This window comes from Thunnus albacares, chromosome 11 (assembly GCF_914725855.1).
Source record: "Thunnus albacares chromosome 11, fThuAlb1.1, whole genome shotgun sequence".
Lineage (NCBI taxonomy): Eukaryota > Metazoa > Chordata > Actinopteri > Scombriformes > Scombridae > Thunnus > Thunnus albacares.
Window position 1 is genome coordinate 5,593,627 of NC_058116.1, and position 21,549 is coordinate 5,615,175.

At 39.7% G+C, this 21,549-nt stretch overlaps 1 protein-coding gene across 4 annotated transcripts in view; it reads right to left on the reverse strand.

Annotated features, from left to right (window-relative positions):
- man1a2 (mannosidase, alpha, class 1A, member 2) overlaps window positions 1-21,549 on the reverse strand; it is a 148,126-nt gene that overhangs the window by 10,528 nt on the left and 116,049 nt on the right. For all 4 annotated transcript variants that reach the window (XM_044365186.1, XM_044365183.1, XM_044365184.1 and 1 more), the window contains 4 exons: window positions 19,740-19,833; window positions 7,010-7,125; window positions 5,551-5,770; window positions 3,710-3,882 (listed from right to left, as the gene is read on the reverse strand). In XM_044365186.1, coding sequence (XP_044221121.1) covers window positions 3,710-3,882; window positions 5,551-5,770; window positions 7,010-7,125; window positions 19,740-19,833 — 603 coding nt within the window. The remainder of the gene's footprint in view (window positions 1-3,709; window positions 3,883-5,550; window positions 5,771-7,009; window positions 7,126-19,739; window positions 19,834-21,549) is intronic.

The following is a 21,549-nucleotide window of genomic DNA, read 5'->3' on the forward strand; positions in this document are numbered from 1 at the left end:
TCTCTCTCTCTCTCACATACTCACACACACTCACACACATATTCTCCCTTCATCCTGTCCTCGAGTGACCATTATGCTGTCAGCAAAGTTCCTTCGTAAGGAATTTGGACCATAATTCCTGTTATTCATGGACTGCTGCGCCTGCCGTACATTTGCCCTTCTGGATCTACACTGCAGTGCCCACAACAGCCCGAGCAACACACACACACACACACACACACACACACACACACACACACACACACACACACACACACACACACACACACACACACACACACACCAAGCTGATTGTATCCTACATCATGTCTGGCTGCTGAAAACATATATTCAAATGCATGTTTGCAGTCAAACAAATGGTCAACAGTCTTATCTTGGTAATGGGATATACCCAGCAAATTTGTAACTGTACATATAAATCTGTACACACACGCGCGCGCACACACACACACACACATACACACACACGACCATCTGTGATGTATAAATGATCTGATAAAAAGTCTACCTGTAGGAGGAGGAGGAGCGGTGTGTCTGCAGCTGCTAAGTGAGGACACATTTCTCATTACAGCAGATGTGCTTTACCTTCACACACTCTGACACACATGTGTGAAGTTGAACACACACACACACACACACACACACACACACACACACACACACACACACACACACACACATACAAGAGACACACACAAGCACAAACACACAAAGAGGAAAAGAGGAAGTGTGACAAACAGAGGCAGGTTTGGTGGACCAGATGGAAGCAGCTGGGCAATATGGGAAGGAGTGAATGTATGAGGAGACAGAGAAGACCGCAGGTGTTTGTGAGAAGTGTGTGAATGTGAAAGTGTGGGAATAAAGAAAGGAAGACAGAAGGATGTTGAGCTTCGTGTGAACAAAGAACCCTCGGGTGTTGTGTGAGGAAGAAGCTGCGTGTGTGTGTGTGTGTGTGTGTCTGTGTGTGTGAAAGAAATGAAGAACAATAAAATAAGGAGAAGAGGAAAAATGGAAGAGATGGAAAAATACAAAGAGACAAGAAAAAGAGAAAGTGGAAAGTATGTGGAGCCTTCAATGATGGCAGGCAAAGAGAACGCACATCATCAGATACAAGCTTTGTCTTAAATCCATACTACACACTGATTCCAAGCAGGCTTTAATAAAACAACATAAAAATATGCTCAGTATGCAGACTGAAAAACACTTATGAGTGTGGTGTAAATGTACACTTTTCTTACACAATGCAATGGAAATAGAAATGGGGGACCTGCTTACAGCTGGGAAAAAAAAAAAAAATCTGCATAAATTCTGGATGGGGGCGAGACAGCTCCAGAAAGATCTCAGGAAACAAAAAATACAATTTGAAATATTTAAAAAAAACATCTTTCTTTTATTTTTTTCAAGTTAAATTGGTGTTGGTGTCTTACAGAAAGTTGCAGTTTGATTGACGTGGGCATGTATGGTATCATTTGCTGTCAGTATAAAACGGTGAAGTATGTTGATTCCCTGCACTGTAACAGCACAAAGCAGTATAATAAAGATCAGTACAAAACATACTGTATACAGTAAGTATGTATTAGAGAGGATGTAGAGACAGTTCCAATTTATAAGAACCAAAGATTTTCAGAGAATTCAGGGTTCTTGATTCTTGAATGGTGATGTTTGAACCTAGTGCACTGCACTACTGCACATACTGGTCACATACATGTTTACAGTGTCTGTAATTACTGCAGGAAAATAACTCCATGCTGAGGAATCAGTGTGTACAACAGGTGCATGCAAAGGAAGATGAGGAAAAAATATTTATTTTCTCCATTTTTAAAGAACAGAAGAATTAGAATAAAACTATAAAAGCAAAATTAAATCACACAGAATACAGGAAGTGTCATATGCATTAGTATGTATGTAAGCGATATTAAATAATGCAAGACAGGCAAAGATAAGCTGTTCAGCTCCAGCTCTCTTTAGTGTCACTCATACTGAGTACAATAACACATCACACACACACACTCAATGAGCAACTATGCACTTATTCAGAAGAAAACAAAGAGAAGTAGTTTCAGTTTTTAAAACTTGAGAAAAGAGGTGACTTGAAGATTGGCAGGAAAAAGGAAAGTATGAATAGAGTGGGGTGAAAAAAAGAAAAGAAAAAGGCAAGCAGACCGGTTGAGATTTAGAAAGAGACGACACGTTGACTGCTGTATAGAACACAAGCTCTTTAATCCTGTCAGAAGAAGTGGAGCAGGGGAGTGAAAAGGATAGCGAGGGCTTTCATTTCTGTTCTCCTTTCATATTAAAACAAAAAGAGGAATAAATAAGTAATAGCACCTTAAAAACTCAAGTTCTGACATCCACCTACGTGTTTCAAATATATGCAAACATACACATAGTGGATTTCTACAGTGCCTGCAGGTTGACAGACATTCACCAATGTGATCTTTACAGAGAGAAATCTATATGTGCCCTTACAACACTGCCACAGTCTACAGGATACAAAGACCTGAAGAGACGAAGCATCTGGGAGGAATCTGGGAGATACCTATAGAAGGTACTTCTGCTTTTCACTTCACTGTGTGGAGCTGGGTATCACTTGCACTCTTTCATGAGCTCAAATAAAGCTTAAAACAACTCTCTGCCACAGGTTGTCAGTGATCAGTTAGAAGCATAAAGCATTGGGGAAATAGAAAAAAAAGTTCTCTGTTTTGCGGTTGTCATGCTTTTAGCAGAGAGACACATGAAGACTCATATAACGCAGAGTTTGACCTTCTGACTCACACTTATCTACAGAAGAAAAAGTCCATATTAAATCAAAGTTTCAGCTCCAGTAATATAAGATAAACTCACTGTTTAAATACTTTCACTTTCCACTGGACTCGAAGCAGATAATATTTAAACACATATTCAGAAGTTTTGACCTTATCCTACTACTGAAATCTAATTAATTAAACAATCCTTGGAGAAAACTCTGTGAAATTATCTACCAAAAGATTAGATGACAACCATCCCCCTTACAATGAAAGCTGAGTTTTATAGTACAAAGAAATACATTTTTAATCTTTATCTATAACTACAATAATTCAAAGGTTTGCAGAGTATGAACTGCTAATAATATTCTTTCCTTTCTGATGATCTATGTTTGCACAATTGCAAACATAGCAAATACCACAAATCACACTTATGTTCTTGCAAGTGTGTCAGAGTTCAGTGCCGTACTCACCCAAAGCTGTACTTCACTGACTGTAATATCTTAACCCATTCATCCAGGTATTCACATGAGTACTCTCTACTTTGGACCTCGCTGCCTCTTCAAAAACTAGATCCAAAATTTCTAATAAATATCATGCTTAGTTTAAAAAAATGTAGAAAAGCAGAATGGGAGAAGAGAAAGTCGGACTCACAGACAGAGGATCTTCACATTTCCTTTAACATTAAGATAAAAGATAAAAATACTTTTTATACTTTGCTGCTCATTATCATACACCCAGGTTTTAATTTAAACTGTCTAATAGAAACTGTCTCATTTTAGTGTTGGTCTTCTTCCATCTCCTCTGAAAGCTTCACCTGACGTGCTTCACGTTGCACAGAGCAGTGCAGGGTTCAGCAGACACCGCCAGTCCTCTTGAAAGTTGCTCACCATCATTAAACTCAAAATGAACATGGGACTTATTTACTTTTGTTAAAATAGTTTTAGCAAATGTCTGTACCGTACCTGTGCTGCTTCCCAGCCCCACTGCCGGTACTTGGGATCGTGGGTGAACCTCCACATGTACCAGTAGGTCTCGATGACCTCTGGCCGCAGGATGTAGTACTTCTCATTCTGCCGTACGGCCACCGCCTCCAGGCCGCTGTCGAACTTAAATGCCTCCGGGCCGAGCTTCAACACTTGAGGAAGGAGAGAGAGAGGTGTAGGTGGACGGAGAGAGGTGACAGTGAAGATTAAGAGGGCGCGGAGAGGGTGAGAGGCGAGGAAAAAGGGAAAAGAAGAGAAGCGAGGAAGAAGAGAAACAGGGGGAGTTTGTAAAGGAAGACGGACATGAAGAACAGGAAGGAAGGGAGGGAGGCGAGGAGGGATTTGAGGATGATGAGGAAAAGAAAGAAGAAAGAGAAAGGGAGCAAAGGGAGAGATGGGGGAGGAGGGAGTAGAGAAAGATGTAAAAGGAGGAGTAAATGAAAAAGGTGACCGGTGAGAAAAAGACAGATAGGGAGGGAGGGTGGCAAAGAGGAAAAGAATGATTAAGAGATGAAAAGAGGAGAGAGGAGAAGAACATTATCTTTAGCGCCTTATTTGTCTTAATAGTTCAGTTGCTGGTGATTACAGGTCAAAGCTGATGTGAATGTGTGTGTGTGTGTGTGTGTGTGTGTGTGTTTGTTTGTGAGACCAATAAAAAGCTTCCAACCTCATTGATTTTTCTGGCTTTCTGTGTTTTTTTACAACTAGTGTTTTCTGCCAATTAAGTGTGATAGACATTAGGAGTCTAAACGTGGAAAATTACTGAGAAGCTGATGAGGTAGTGACAGGACTGTCTCTGACAGGATTAAAACACACTGCCACATTTACACACACACACACACACACACAGTCAATGGTTGCTGTGAATGACTGCTCATTAAGAACTAACAGGCCAACTCTAGACAGCCTGACCGCTGCTATCAAACTCTCTGCCACCTAACCAGAAAGTTCTCTCTCTCTCTCTCCACCACCCTTCCTCTCAGTCACTCTATCTTCATTTGTTGCTACGGCAACCTCTCCTCTTTCTTTGAGAAACCTCACAATTTCTGACACGCACGCACGCGCACACACACACACACACACACACACACACACACACACACACACACACACACACACACACACACACACACACACACACACACACACACACACATATAATCATGATGCAAGATCACACACTGGCTTTTCTTCGCTGACAACTATTGATCCTCGCCAGAAAACATCCAGGCTACTATTTTCAAAGGTCTCATTGGAATGGATGATGTATTTGCACTTTCAGCCAACTGAAAATGTAATACCTGCAAAAACATGACCAGCCAATCAAGTCTAAAAAATTCCTCAGTCGGGTATTGTAAGTTTGTTGTCTCTTTGTTGGTTAATGTTTAAAGGACCAGTGTGTAAGATTTAGTGGCATCTAGCAATGAGGTGGCAGCCAACAAAATAGCCCATCCCTTCCAAGCATGTAGGAGAACCTACGGTGGCTGCCAAACTCATGAAAAACAGTCAGTGTTTGGTTTGTCCATTCTGGGCTACTGTACAAACATGGTGGTGCAACATGGCAGCCTCCGTGGAAGAGGACCTGCTCCCTATGTAGATATAAAGGGCTCATTCTGAGGTAACGTTCTTATTTTCAGGTGATTATGGACTGACTAAAACACACTTATGAATATCATATTCCATTTCTGCCAAGTCTGTTCTACTAGATGCCACTAAATCTTACACAATGGTCCTTTAAGACAGTTATTTGACAACATTACAGACATTTTTTATTCATACTGTGAGTATTTATGTGCCTGTGTGTGTTAGTATTTGTTTACCTGTCCGGTCGTATGACTCGTGGCAGGTGTGTGCAATCTCAGCACCCAGCTGCAGGTAGTGTCCGGCCTTGTCGTCGGGCGAGCCGTCAGCGCCCAGAGCAAACATGCCTCCGGCGAAGCAGGCCAGGTGGCCCATCTTCCTCTCCAGGTGGCCATTCTTCCATTCGCCGATGAACGTCAGACCGCCGTTGGATTTGCGGATCAGGTGGCGCTCGATGGCCTGGAGGGAGGGAGTGTTTGTGTGTGCGGGTAGTAATTGAAAAAGTGAATGAGGGTTTATTAAATGTACGTATTTGGGAGAAAGTGTGGATGTTTATGAGGAGATAAGTGTCCAAAGAAGGGAAATGACACAGTGTTTATTATAGCGAGAGTGTGGACAGAGGTTACCAGTGGAATATTATGTGTGTGTGTGTGTGTGGGTTGGTGTGTGTTTGCGGTAAGTCATCAAAATGGTAAAATGTGTGAAATGTATGTGTTTGGTTCAGAAAAAAAGGGAGAATGATTACAGTAAGAATGTGATATGAGGTAAAAACGTGTGTTTATGTGTGAATAATGTTACGTTGAATGGGGCATTGACATTGAGTGCACGTGTATGTGGGCGGGAAGGGTCAAACAGAAGAAAATAGAACAGAGTGGTGAGTGCAGAATTTGAAACGCAGCCAGATTCTTCACCTTTCACTCTGTAGCATCTGTTCTGCTCAATCTCTGACACACTAATGATTGACAGACATCATCAGCTACAGTCCACTAACATCTGCTTCCTGCTAAACCCAATCTCATGTTGTATGAAAAAAGTGTCCCGTGTCCCAATGTCTCCTTTGTAAACAGTTAAACACAGTCAGCGGGCAGTGAGTGTTGGTTATTAGTGTAGCTGCTGACAATTACAGTTACAGCTGTGATTTGTCAGTGACTGCTTCAAATTTTCCTGCAACAACTGCCTACTGCATGAGTTTGTTTAGATGCAAAATTCCTAAAGCTGATGCTCTTGTGTTACGTATTTTACTAGCAGCTGGACTTAGTTTCACTTCATTATTTCGGTTTGTCCTTTAAAAAAACCTTGAACAAAAACTACAACTTGTACATTGAAAGTGAAATCGACTGTTGTCCTACGTGACGCTGTGGATAAAAAGACATGCATTTATGTGATTTTACTTCCTGATGGGCACCGTCATCCTGTGGTTTCCATGCAACCAACAGGAAAAATTGAGTTTGTGTTTACTGTGATGGTTTATCTCACTCTGCAGTGTTTTAAAGCAGTGTTATTATACAGCGCAAGATTAAATGGCTGCAAATGTTGCCCTTGAGGGTAGGAAATCAGTGCAACCATTTTATATATATATATATATATACATATATATATATATATATAAAAAACTAGATCTTTTTCAGATTACTGGAAAAGGAGTGTGTGTTCAGTAAATGGTCAGCAAACAGTCTAACAGGCAGATAAAGACTGTACCTCAATGGCGTCATCGTAAGTCTTTCGGGCTTCCGTATCAGTCTTGTCCGACATGAGCCATGCCTTCAGCAGGTACTCGTAAAAACTGTCCCCCAGCCCTCCAACTGAGGTATGATCTGGAGAGAGGAAGGGAAGAGAAAGGAGTTAAAAGAGCGGGGTGGAAGACGAGGAAGGGATACAGCGTGACAGAGCGAGAGAAAGAGGAAAAACAGCGAGAGACGGATAAAGAAGACAAAGTGAATTATTCATTTTTCGACTTTGCCTCAAAGTCTTTGGCAGAGCGCAACATATGGCATCAAAAGCATCTCTAAAAGCCCTGGGTGTTTTTTTCTTCTCAACACCCACAATACATTGGCAGCAGGTTTCCACTCATTTTTCTGTTTTGTTTACTTTTTCCCTGATGTGCTCGGATTTCATTGTCCCCAATCGGAAGTTTACACAGCTTTCATGACTGTCCTAATTTGCTGGACGCCACATAGTGAAGATGGGGCGCTGCCATCGCTCAGTCTGATCACACTAAGAAAATAACTTCTTCTCTCCAGAGGACATTTTGAGCACACTTGATCAAATTTTTAAGTGCACTTTTTTACATTTTATTTATCAATACTAAAAGAAAAAAAGATGAGTGTGCAGCCAGGTTTGGTCATAGCATACCATCATGACAGTACATATCCAAGATAATGTCATTTCATAACTTTTCTGAAAATGAAAATCTACTTTGTAATGTTTGTTAATTTGGTTTTGTGAATGACAATTGTTAGCACAGATTATTAACAAAAAAGCCAAATTATAGACATTTTTTCACCATTTTTACTTTTTATTGATTTTTATTGTTTATGTGAAATTGTCTTTTTGTTCTGCTGGCTCTGTTTTCTTATCAGACGATGTCTGATCCATAAATTCAATGGCTGAAGACCACTGACGAAGTCTGTTATGGTTGAAATAATGACAGTCACATAAAATTTCCATTTCCACACACAAAAAAAGACAAAACGGAGAAGAAGCAGCAGTATGCAGTTACTTTTGGATTGAACAAATGTAGCAGATGAGTAGTTAAATTCCTGAACAGTCGTATTTCCTTATAAGCTCCTCTTGTGGCATTAGTATCTCAAAAGCCAAGTTGGGAAAGCGATCTTGGAAGAAAAGACATTTATTTAGCGCTAACTTCACTGGCTGAAAGTGGAAATATTTCTAAACCTCTATGTATAACTATATTCTCAGCCCTGTGTAATCATATTCAATACCTGAGCAGACTCTTTGTGTCTCATCTAAGATCTTTTTTCTCTATCTGACTAACATGCCCTTAGGTAGATGGAGGGATACGCAAATAAGGGCAAAGAAAAAAAACACACAAGACAATGAATTATTCATCTTTTGTCAAAGAGAAAGCACAAACCTCATAAACAAACCTTGGAGACATTACTGAGGGCAGAGTGCGCTGACTGATGTCTGTGAATGTACATATGGGTGACTGAGTTTATATAGTTACTCAGAAAATGACAGCAAGTAACTAAACAGACATTTACATTGAACGACTGTAAATTAAGCTAACTAACACTTTGAAAGTGAAAGTCTGAAGCACGTAGATTTTCACTGACTGGAACATTTTTTAGTCACATCTAGGTATAGAAAAAAACATTTTTAAAGTTATCTGAAAAAAAAAAAAAAAAGTTTGGTGGCATGAAATCATTTACTGTGAACCAAAGCAAAGAGAAACTAGTGATGGAAACTGAAATGCTACTGAAGTAAGAGTTTGTGAAAACATTACACTGGTGTTTTGCTGTAATAGATATTTCACTTTCCGTGTGTTTATGATATCCATAACAAAACCAGTGAGTGTTAATGCAGCATTGGCAGCATTCAGTGTCACTGAATTTCTCCGGGGTGTTTTGGCTTTTATCTGTCAGTTAACAATACATATTCAAAATGAAATGTGTTCTTTAGTGTTGCATAAACAAATATTTCAATGGCTCCTCATGTTCCCCTACTCCAAATACAGTATTCATGCTATTCCATGCAGGGTGGGAAATAACCACCAGACCTGGATTCATTCTGGTATATTTTGTATTCCTCTTGAGTCTCTCTGCTATGCCAGTCTCTGGCAGGTCACCAGCACTCTTCTGGTGGCTCTCTTCCATGTGAAATTACCATACTTGGTTGGTGAACTGGAAGTGGCATGTGGGTATTTTTGAATGTGGCAGCTGAAAAAAAAAAAATTGATATCTTGATAATAACATCATTGCACCTTGGTCACCTTAATGTCTAACCCTCTTGATGGGAAAATGACCTACAGTACTGGTCAAATAATCATTATGTGGTCAAGTACACATAATTTGTCTTGTTTTATTTCCTCTATGAACACATCAAAGGGAAAGCTCATGCTAGGGTGCTGGAAATGAATTGTTAAGACTCAGATTCAGGAGGAGCAAAGCAGCTCTTTACTCTTATAAGCTCTTAATTTATCAGTCCATGTAATACATGTTCCAGCCCTCACCTTTAGATAGTGACTAAAGAAGCGGCTGACATGTCTTTTCTTCACAGGGTGTCTGGGTACACCTTCAGGGCAGAGTGAGGAGCTCACATATCTGAAGAAGCTCAGTGAATAATCACTGTTTCTTTTCTCAGAAATGAGCCATTTGAAGTGGTTTGAAGGGCTAAACAGGATCAGACCCCTCCCTATTTTTGGGCATGTGCACCCAGGGAGTGCAAGCTAGTGATACATGCCATGAACAATTATCATTTGTACTGCGATTTAAGTTGTAATCCCTAAGATTTCAGTCCTGGTTACTGTGCAGTTTGATACTGCAGGAAACACTTTTTAAGGCAGTTCCTTTATCAGAAATACAACAGAAGAGCAGCTGGTGAGCCTATTTACAATGCAGCCAAACAAACTCAAGTCACGTTAACAATAAAGTCGGTCAAATAACAGCGACCTCGATCTGATTTCGTGCTGCACACACTGCAAGTAGTTTTCCACACAGCAGCAGGACACAGTGGAGGTGGTTACTTTGCTGAGGAGGTGGAGGTGTGCAGCCTGTCGCCTGCAGCTCTTCATCTAACAGCTCACTGTGCTGGTCCTTCTTGTTTACTACCAGTACTACCTGCAATATTTAAAACTCATCTACTGCCAAAAAATGGCTATGCTCTTGTTTTATAGATGACTTGTTGTTGACAATCAAGGTGATCAACAAATTGCCTTTCCTGTGGTTGCTTCACAGTAAAAGTCATCCAATGTTTTACCAATTGAATGCTTTTAATGAAGCAGCGGCAGCATTCGCGGTAGCTTAATACGGCTCCGATGCAGTGTGAAGAGAGTGACCAATAGACTGTGAGGCAAATATACAGTACCAATCAAAATTTGATTTTTATCAAACTTTGTTGGGGAAACTTTGGAAATGAACTGTTAGCCTAGTATGGATGACAGATGTCATTTTACAAAGTCAAATTATTTTGCTGTTGTGAAGTTCTCTCACTCAAGGAAAGAGAGCTTCGGAGAGGACGATGATTCTCGGTGGATTTGGATTGGAAGTCGATAGCTTTCTGTTCACACACAGAATAATTCATAACTAGCGGAGTGTCACGGAATCCCTAATATTCAGTACAAGTTATTTCATTTTCATAAGACAGAGATTCTGTGTAGCTTGACAATTTTTATTTATCACAAAGACCTTGAAATGCAAGATTCACATTCACAGGATGATTATTGTATCCAGGCAGCTATCGAGGTCAAGTAAAAAATTAAATTTTTTGTATAGAGGACAACGCTGATCGATCCCATAACTCGCCTGCTGATTTCACTGACCACATTTTCATTTCCGAGGTAATCTGATGATTGTACCAACAGGTTTCATACATTTTAAAATTAAAAAATACATACTTTACCCATCTTATCTTAGCGTCTTGACAGATTTGAAAGATTTTGATCTACATCATTACTACAAAGCTGTCAACGGCTGGGAAATATGTCCTGTAGGCAGTGTCACTCTAAAATTTGAGATTACATGTAAACAGACTTGTAGATACTGTATGTGAATCAGCTCTGTTATGATGTTTTTCAGGACTTGGTATAATTTTTGGATAATATCTTGGTAAATGGACTGCATTTATACAGCACTTCTTATCCAAAGTACTTTACAATTTGCCACTCGTTCACCCATTCACACACCAACGGCAGTGAGCTACCATGCAGGTGCCAGCCTAATCATCTGCAGCAATTTCGAGGGTTTCAAATTCTGCTTTGCAGCGACTGAATGAGCCGGTGACAAAAGGTGCTCCTCCCAGGTGATGTCGCTGTTCTTGGCTGTGTTCCCTACAAACTGAGCCACAGCCACCCCCGCTTAACAGCAGTCACACACATCCACACTCCAGTAGTCCTTTCTTGTTTTTTTTCATCTTATTAACTAGACAGATCTTGGGCCACTGCTACAATTACAAACCAGTCCTACTTGACTGTCATCTCCAAGACAACTGGGCAAACTGCTTCTGTTAATGAAGACTGTAAGATGTGGTTAAAATCCCCAGAATACTTCCATGCTCTTCTTTGTGCTTGATGTCTAAATTGCTGTACAAAAATATTTTCTTTTTTCTTAATGGACAACAGCATGATTTGACAAAACTGCAAAATGTCACAAACAATATGCAGAGTGGTTGGGTTTGCATCTTTTATTGTAATCTAAAGATCACAAATTGCTGAAGAGACTAATGACTAGCTCTGTGGATCGTCTTTTACAAATACTCTTACTTTTCCAGACCTTTCACAATTACCAGTGTCCTGTGTGTGACATATGCACTACCACACCACAAGATAAAAGCAAAGCAACAAGAAGACAGCAAGCAAAGACAATACAGTCAACATATAAATAGCAGGTGGCGGGGTAGCTATGTCGAAGGGAAGGAAGGACACGTCGTGACTGATCGTGTTGTGACCAATCGGGAAGCGAACATGGGTGTCTGCATCATCGTTTTCAAAAGTTTCCGTCGGCAGCTTTTTCAGAAGTCTCTGTTTTAAGGGTTCAAAAGTAGTAGTGTGGACGCTTGGCGTAAAAGTAGCAAAAGTTATGCATTTTAAAACAAAAACAAAAATATTAGTGTGGATGCAGCCTTAGAGGCACTGAATATTTTTTGCTGTGCTTATCTTGTGCTGTCTTGCTATCTCTTGCGGGTTGCCAGTCTCCTTTGACTGACAAAGGTGTTATTTTTTTATACAATAAAAATATGTGAAAACACATCTGAGGTGATGGCCCATGAAAGCAAAACCACTTGATTCGCACATTAACCCTGATGTATCAGAAGGAGCACAACACACATAACAAGTAAGAGTAAAACCACAGAAATTGGAAAAACAAAGCATCAGACCAGAAGGAAGATAATACATCACCCACAGCTCCAACTGCCCTTTACACAGGACAGCTTTGAATGTAAGGAGGAAAATAACAAGGCAATGCAGATTAAGATAAAAATTGACGCCTGCAGAAGTGCTCGTCCAAATTCTGTCTGATCCTTTTTGCATCTTTCCCTTATCGTTACACCTTCCTCTGTGTCACAACCACCTCCCACATTCTTTCAACTTAGCATCCACCCGCACACTCCCCCAACTCCTCTCCTCTTCATCATTTTTCTGCCGATCAAAGGTTCCGGGTCATGCGGGGAACGCCTGTCAGTCAAAGGCAAGGTCTGCTGAGGAGGCAGCTTCAAACGCAGCACTAATCCACACACAGAGAGACGCATGTACACAAGGAAACGTTTTCATAAAGCTTCAAACACATAGCGATTTAAAGCACGGGTCAAGGGCACAGGCTGCTGAGGTAATACTGTTTCACATGTGTTTTTTATGTATGAATACGTAGTAAATCAAAAACAAATTTTCCACTATGATAAACAATGGATTCAGGCTTATTGCAGAAATGGTTTATGCCGCCTGGAAAAGGCAAGAACAGGATAGAAAAAGACAGCAAAAATGCAAAAAGGCTTAGATTTTTACAGTGACAACAGAAATTTGCCACAAAATTAGAGACAAGTTTGCTACTGTATATGGGTGTTGAAGTTGACAGACAGAAATGATAGCTCTTAAAAACTGACGAAATAAAAGCAACACAGAAAACTGTTAACATGAACACAATGTCAGACTAAATAATGAAGCAAAACAAAATGGAAATTCTGATTATCAGGCTATGAAAAGACTTCCATAGGCAACAAAAGCAAATACTAACTTTTGATATTGAATAGTCTGAGGCATAAGGGAATATACTGTATTTTACCAACATTAAATTTACTGGGCTGTACATTATCAAAGCTGAACCTCTAAACACATTGTTACATTAAAGATTTCTATTTTTTCAGTAATAATTAATTTTTCTATATAGAAAATCAGTGATGAAGAAAAGAGTGTTTTGACAGTCTGCTCTGTGTGTGTGTTAGCAAAAAAGACTGTGTGTGAGTAGGTTACGAGAAGGGAGTGGGTGTGTGTGTGTGTGTGTGGGTAGGCAGCACAGTGTTATGGTAAGACAGAGGAGTGTGTGGTAACAAGGCTGTCAGTCACAGCAGGATCTCATTAAGAGAGAGGAGCTCAGCCTCATTCCTCATTAGCCTGACTTAACTACTGTCTATACACCTACACTCCGCAATGAGGGACACACACACACATTTATACAGTGACACATTTGCACACACTCTAGACACATGCTTCAACCCTTCAAACACATCAGATATTCTCTCAAACATACACGTTCATACATATTTTTCACACAACATTGACAATTATTCACGATTCAAATGTTCCTAATGTTCGACACACACATGCGGCTCTCTCACATACACCCACACATCATAACCAGAGTGAAAGACATTTTTTTCACTCTGTCTGTCACAGTTGGTTTTATACTTGTAACTGCACTCTCAATATGAACATTTTACAAACCACAGAAACTTTGGTTTGACTTAATGAAGACTCTGAATAATGGTTGTTTACTTGCCACAGCAGCCGATACAGTAAAAAGGGTTAGGTTTTGGGTGGTGTAGAGCAGGGGTGGGGAACCTTTCTCCTATCAAGGGCCATTATTTTAACTTTAACTGTTAAACGAACATGCTTTTGATTGGTCAAACCTCACATCAACCTCTCTAATGTGATGGCTGGAACTGCTCGTCTTTGGTGAGGTGTCTGATGTCAGACGGTAGTCGTGATGATGCCACTCGCAGCTGGTTTTCCAGGTTTGGCTTAGTCAGTCTTGAACGAAACCGAGTCTTTGCAAGAGTCAGTTTTGAAAAGAACTGCTCACAGCAGTAGGTTGTCCCAAATAGAGGTGCAAACTTCGTGCATGTCTCCTCATAATGGAAAAATCCTCAGGACGTACATGCGGTTTATAGAACTCGAGCAGAGGGAGGTTGTTGTACCTAGCTTTGAGCTCATTGTTGCTTTGCAGCTTAATGATTTCGTGTTGTAGGTTGTCAGGCACATCAGTTGGTTCCACATTAAAGGGCGTAGCAAATATGCTCAGTTCTTTTTGTTATTTTTCATGTCCTGAAACCTCTCGCCAAATGCCTGAAGGAGTTCTGCACAGCACCAGCATATTCAGATGTCATAGCAGGCTTCTGTTCTTGTAGAATTGGAAATGCAGTGTTACCCCTTTCCAGTTGCACTTGCCACGGATTTAATTTCGCTTCAAATGACTTACATTTGAAAGCAGAGAGCTGAGAAGCTGGCTGGGACTTTGAAGCTTGACGTTCAGTTCTGAGAGGTACTTCTCAATGTCCACCATGAAGGCCAAATCACACAGCCACTTGCTACTGCAAGAGTTCAATGACAGGTTTTCCCTTCATCTCCATGAATTGTTTTACTTCTTCCCTCAGTTGTAAAATTGTGTGAGCATATTTCCGCGACTCAGCCATCACACCTCATAATGGTAAACCAGATCTCTGTACTTGTTTTGAAGCTCACTCAGTAGCTCTTCAACTTGCGGCCGTTTCGCCTTCTGCTTTTGATCAAATTTATGTTGGAAACAACAGTTGTCATTGAATTGTTGAACTTCAGGGAACGCACACACAGACTCTCTTGATGTATGATACAGTAGCATACAACTAATTCATTTGGATCGAGACTGAGACAACTCTTTTTTCTTTTTGACCAATGCAGTTAATCCCTTTTGTGAGCCAACCATGGCTGGGCCTCCATCTGTAGGAAGGCCAATTAATTTTTCAAGTGGTAGTTCATATTTGTATATAGCCAAAACAACTTGCTAAAACTAATCCTCACCTTTGATAGTGACATGCATGGCTTTCAAAGACAGCCATTCCTCCCTTGTATCAAACTCGGCAGTAATCTCACACACAAAAACAGCTAGTTGGGCGGTATTTGTTATGTCTGTTGTTTCATCACAGGCCAGAGAGAAAAACTGGACATTTCTTGTGGTGTCCCTCAGTGTTTTTTCAACATTTTGTGTAATATCAGTAATCCGCTCTGTGACGATTCTTCAAGACAAACTAAAGCGTTAACTTTATCCAAATGTATTTGTCCTTCCAATCCAGTTCAGCGTGTTTCAAGCTGTAATGACACTCAAGGTTAGCCTTTTTCTTCACTGCGAGCGCCTCCCCACAAACTCGGCACACTGGTTTGCCTTTTTATTTCAACAAAAAAAATCTTGACAGTCTCCATGATGCATGTGACCGATTAAACTTAACTGTTATATGCGTTTTAACCCTGACCGTATCCCGGACAGTTCATGTGTTCTCTATAGACGGGGTACTCAAATACAAGTCTTAGGGGTCCACTTTACAAATTTCCACCACATCAGAGGTCCAGTAAGGGAAATATCATCATCAAGTAATGATGATATTTCCGTACAAAAACAGCTTTTCTGTATTAATGGAAGAGTGACACCTTCGTTGTGTAACCATAAACTTTGTGTAATCCTTAAAATTAAGTATAAAAAGGTGTGATAGTCTGGCAGAGACACTGGTGTAAGTGTTCATTTATGAGTCTGCCGCAGTATGAATTCTTATAATGTTACACTTTCATTTGGCAGATGTGTATCAGATGCAGAGGTATTCGTGAAAGTGCTGGGTCTTTAGCTTTTTCTTAAAGATCAAGAGGAACTCTGTGGACTGAATGGAGTTAAGTAACTCTTTCCACCACTGGGGAACCACGGAAGAGAACAGTCTAGCTAGTGCCTTAGGGCCCTGTTGTGGTGGTAGTACCAGGCCTCTTTGATTGGCAGAACATAGTGAGCGGGAGGGAGCATAGACCTGAATGAGAGAGGTCAGGTAGGCAGGAGCCATTTTAGTTGCTGTTTTGTAAGCGAGCATCAAGGTTTTGAATTTGAAGCAGGCAGCAACTGCCAGTGGAGAAATATGAACAGTGGATGAGTTGGGTTGATTCGAGCTGGATATTGATCTGTTGTTGTATAGAGAGATTGGCTGGGATGATGAGCTCCAAGAGGTTAAGATGAAGATGGCGTTCCTTCATCCATGCCAACATCTTCCGGTGGGAATGATAGGAAGAGCTGGCTATCGTCAGTATAGCCATAGTATAGTATTCTCAATAGTATATATTGAGAAGAGAAAGGGACTGAGCACTGAATCATTGTTGAAAATGTTTGATTTTACAGTTGTTCTGCTGGAGGCTTGATATAACGACTTCAACTGGTTCAGTTTTGTGGTTCTTACCTCTGTGTTTTTAGGATAGTTTTGTGTTTTTCACTGTCAACCTCTTTTTTTGTATTGGCAAGTTTTGAACAAGCCATTTTACTTTATCAACCGAAGCTCCTACATTCCACAATAACCTTGCTAACTGTGGCAACTAGTGGGCAGCTGAATGATGACAGCTGAGGTGACGTGATAGCGATGTGTCACAGTGGTCAGGTTAAATTTTGTTCCTGGTCCAGACTGAATTGTTATTTTGAGAGAAAGAAATCCTCAATAAATTGAGGTGCCTGCTTTGTTGCATACATGTAGAAATTAATAAGTAAAAAAAAAAAAAAGAAAAGGTAGTTTTTTGCCCATCAGCAAAACTTTCATCAAGGCAACAGTAAAACTGACAAAGCCTTGGATGTCTTTCTTGAGTGAATACAAGTGAAGTCCAGTTTCAAAAGAACAATTCTGTTTTGAGTCTAGAAAAACTGACCAGCACATCTTACACTCTGGCTCTGCATTTTCATCTGCTGGTAGTATAGTGCGAACATTTTATCCCCTTGCCCAAGGCTGCTTCAAGCTGCTTTTTGATCAAAAACAGCTCCATTTTTCTTTCCCAGAGTGCACTGCAAAGAGTCACCCAGGTATAATGTACAGTAGTCGCATGATTAGACATAATTACTTCATAGTTCAATAAATCAACTGGAATTGTGGTGAAATGAGGAAAAAATGCTTTTCCCCCCCCCAATCATCAGGAGCACCTTTGCCTCATCATTTGTCATTTTGCAAGGATTTATCAACATTCAAGGGCATTTTTGCTCCTAGCCATATGGGTTTCACACTAATTACATTCCTCTCACCTAACCTACTCCCTCCTAAGAGTATCATGCAGTCTCTTCATGCCTCTCGGTGCTCAGAGGACACTACAGTAGCTCAGGCTAGCTTTGGCGTAGCTATGAGCTTTAAGGCAACTCGTTAAAGATAAAATGGCAGCTAATTACTGTGTCCACACTGAAGACCTCAACACACAAACGGCAGCACACAAGTAGATCAATACATATGCAGGTGGTGTATGTGCACACAAAGACAGGTGCAGACACATAATAACACACACGCTAATTTTATGACTCACATATATACACAAGGAAGGACAGGCACTCTCCATCATACACACACACACACACACACACACACACACACAGCAACAAACATAAAACATCCGTCATCACCTGCCCAGTCATGCGGGGTGCCAGCTAACTATCCATCTGTTAATGCAGTCATCCATCCATCAATCAGTACGCCCTCCTTCCATCTTCTATCCATTTATTTTTCCCTGAAGTTGGTCCAAAGTCTGTGCACTTACAAGTACATCCGTCTGACTGCCAAGCCACCAATCCATTAATCAGCCCCTCGATTTATCCATCCATCCTTCCATGAGTGCAATCCATTTGTTTTGTCGACAAGTAAAGCAAATAAAACAGAGATTTCATCTTGCTGGACCACAGTAGCTGTTTAAAAATCTGTAGTTAGCTTTAAGAGTGCTACCATTTTCTTTGTCTACGTTTGTGCATCGTCTATTTCACATTTACTTGGGAATGTTGTGAAACTGAATATTTGGTACTCTCTTACCGTAGCAACTCATCCCCCTGGACAAATAAAACCAACACAATATAGTCAATTTTAAACAGATTTCATCTTTTCATTTCCTTTCTCTGAACAAAAGAGAAAACCCAGAGCTGATAGTCATAACTGATCGAAGGGCAAAAAATATAGCGCTTATTTTATAAAAAAAAAAAAAAACCCTCTAAAAGGTAAGTGCATACAAAAAGGAATATTTTAATATCCACAATGTTTTAATATTCTGTTGGAATGTTAAGATAACAAACCGCAACCCTCTATATATCTGTCATCCAGCATCTTAGTTTCTGTTAAACGCCTTCTCAGGTTCAAAACTCTCCCTACTGAAATGTTGAAAAATAAACAAAAATAAAAAGGAATACCTAATATTCCCTGCTGAACGCTTGGATGATAACTTGAAAAGTTCCCAAGTAAGATTAGGGAGAAAAGAACAAGCGTTTAGAGTACACGTATGAAAGAAAATGTAAAATATTCACAATAAATGTTTGGAAGATCAAAGGACACTCAAACGACAGACATCATGTTACAAGTTAGGGCAGCACAAGACAGGAAAGTCTCATAATAAAAGTTTGGCTGTAACTTGCACTAATCTATTCTACCAGCAAGGTAAGCAGGCAAATACCTACACTGTGATATTCACAAGAAGTCTTGAAACAGAAATATCCCTGTGGTTGCTGCAGGTTTGTTTAGGCTGTGCTTTTTCTGCCTCTCCATTTTTGTGACCACAATTACACTGTTTGTTCGTCAGAATGTGTCAAGCAGGGTGAAAGACTGAAGTGATGTAGGTGTAGCTAACCCACACATGTGGTGTCTCACCAGCTTTAATTATATATTTGTCAAAAACAACTTTAATGAGAAAAGACAGGTTTCAGAGCAGGAATAGTGTGTCATTGCACATCTACATTCATTCGGTGAGCTGTTAATTTCCCTGGGCAGACCGCCAAAATGTAATCAATATACTGGGCATACTGTGTTCCCTCTCTTCCATCTTCTTCTACTCCCTTCAATTTGTTCTCATTAAAGAGAATCCATTCTACTCCTTCTCTTTCCTTCACTTAATGTTAATATCTCCTGTTTCTCCTCATAGCACCTCAGAGTACACCATCATTTAGAGCTCACAAGAACATTTTGATACACTTCCCAAATGACCGCTTGTAAATCAGTGATAGAATTCTAGAAGTTTTTCAAATTAAATGATAAAAACATAAATGCATTCTTCCTATAACTTCAAATAATTGAATTGAACATTACATTTCTCCGCTTGTGCTATTTAAGCTACATTTCTATTTCCTTATAATCACAAAAGGGCATAAAAGTACAAATTTTAGGTATTTAGCTCAGCAGTTGTGTAAACACTGTAATATACAGTAAGGCAGTGATTTAATGGCACAGTGACTGGTTGAAATAAGCTCTGCTGTTTTCCACTCTTCACATCTCTCATCATATTATCTAAACCAAGATATGTACTTACGTTGCCCCCAGCGGCCTGTGCGGGGGTTCAGGTAGTTCGGGTAGAGCCCATTCGGGCGGTCCATTTTGGCTAGCAGCTTCCGGATGTGCATCACCTGTGATGAAAACCACACACAGGACTTTCAATCCAAACAGAAAATATTCTCCTTTTGAAAAAGGCTTGCTTAATTACCATCAGCATTTTGAATTTGCAATTGACTTTTTAATTTTCTACTTTCAATTTTGTAATGTTTGTTGGATTTGTTTAACATTTTCTTATTGTTCTGTGAACATTTAATATACACTATATTCAGGGATTAAAACAAAATAAAAGCTGCAGCCGCCAGGTCATATTCCCCATCTACATACTTGAAGCATGCTAAACAAGTAACACAATATGTAACATTATGAGATTTCACACCACTCCACACATAACCATTGCTGCTGTTCTCAAATGCAGCCATCCACTTTAAATACTCTGGACCAACAGTGTTTTAAGGGAAGAAGATGCTTTTGAACAACTTTTCTATTGACAGTTTTCTTTTTTGTCATTTCAATGCTATTTTCAATCTACGAAATGAAACTGATACTTTTTCTTTTTTGCAAAGCTTGTGTCAGTTTTTACTCTTTCAAATAATCAAACAGCTACCTAACTTTTCAGTAGATAGATTTTTATTTTTATTCTTCTCATTATTAACATAAGACTAAGGGAAGACAACACACCTGAAAGTGCTATATTTGTTCTGACCTATTTCATGAGCCCAATTTGCATAATTTCATGACAAAAAATTAAAAGGTTATAATACAGAAATATACTGTATGTGGGTCTATATTAATCAGTTTCATTCTGATAAAGGAACAAGATTTATTTTTGTCCCTATTCAACTGTGGTGCCTGGCCTTAAAAACACATCCACACCCATGTTTAGGTTATTAAGAAATGTCACATCGGCTTGGTTCTGTTGCAAATTGGGCCGACGAGTACAGAGAAAATAGATCTGCTTACTGTGTCATGTTGATGAACTCTGAAGCATAAAGTTGTGAAAATCAAGCTATCTGAGGCTCATGCTAAACTAGCATCTTCAACAGAAGCAGTTGCTCGATTAATGCAGGCTGAGAGCTGAGTGCCAGACAGCAGGACTAATTACACATGCTCCCAACAAAATCAACACAAAAGTGATGAACTGTATAAGCAACACTCACCTGCTCTGGGTATAAATGCATTTTAACGATAGCATTAAATGGGCTGATAAAGTTGGAGCGACAGCATTTGTGTGTCTGTTGCAGCTGAGCAGCTGTTTCCAGCAGCTGGACTAACGTTAGCTAGAGTGAACACACTCCATCATGAAGATCAGGTCTGCAGATAAACCAGTCAGACTGAAATCTGTTGTGGGGAGATTGAGGTAACCTGTTTTACATTAGAACACTATAATACCCACTATACCTACAAATTATATATATTTATTTTAGTCTAAAATACAAAAGTGAAATACATTTCACTCACTACTGTATATACTGTGCATAACCATGTGTCCTTGTAACCCTATGTTTGACACAAAATAAGAGCAGAATACATTAGGAGTTAAAAGAAAAGATCAAGTAAACACTGAGTTACTTAAATGATAAATTAAATAACACGAATAACGACAATTTAAAATCACATCTGTCACTATTCAACAACTGGCCCAACAAAATCCAAAGTATTAAACACAGCAAACAGCTGCATAACTTCCAGCTTCGTTAGAGGATATTAATTAGATTAGAATTGGAATTAACGTTTAATCAAAATTGCTGCAGCCTTCAGTAGTAAATAACCTGTAATGTTATTGTACA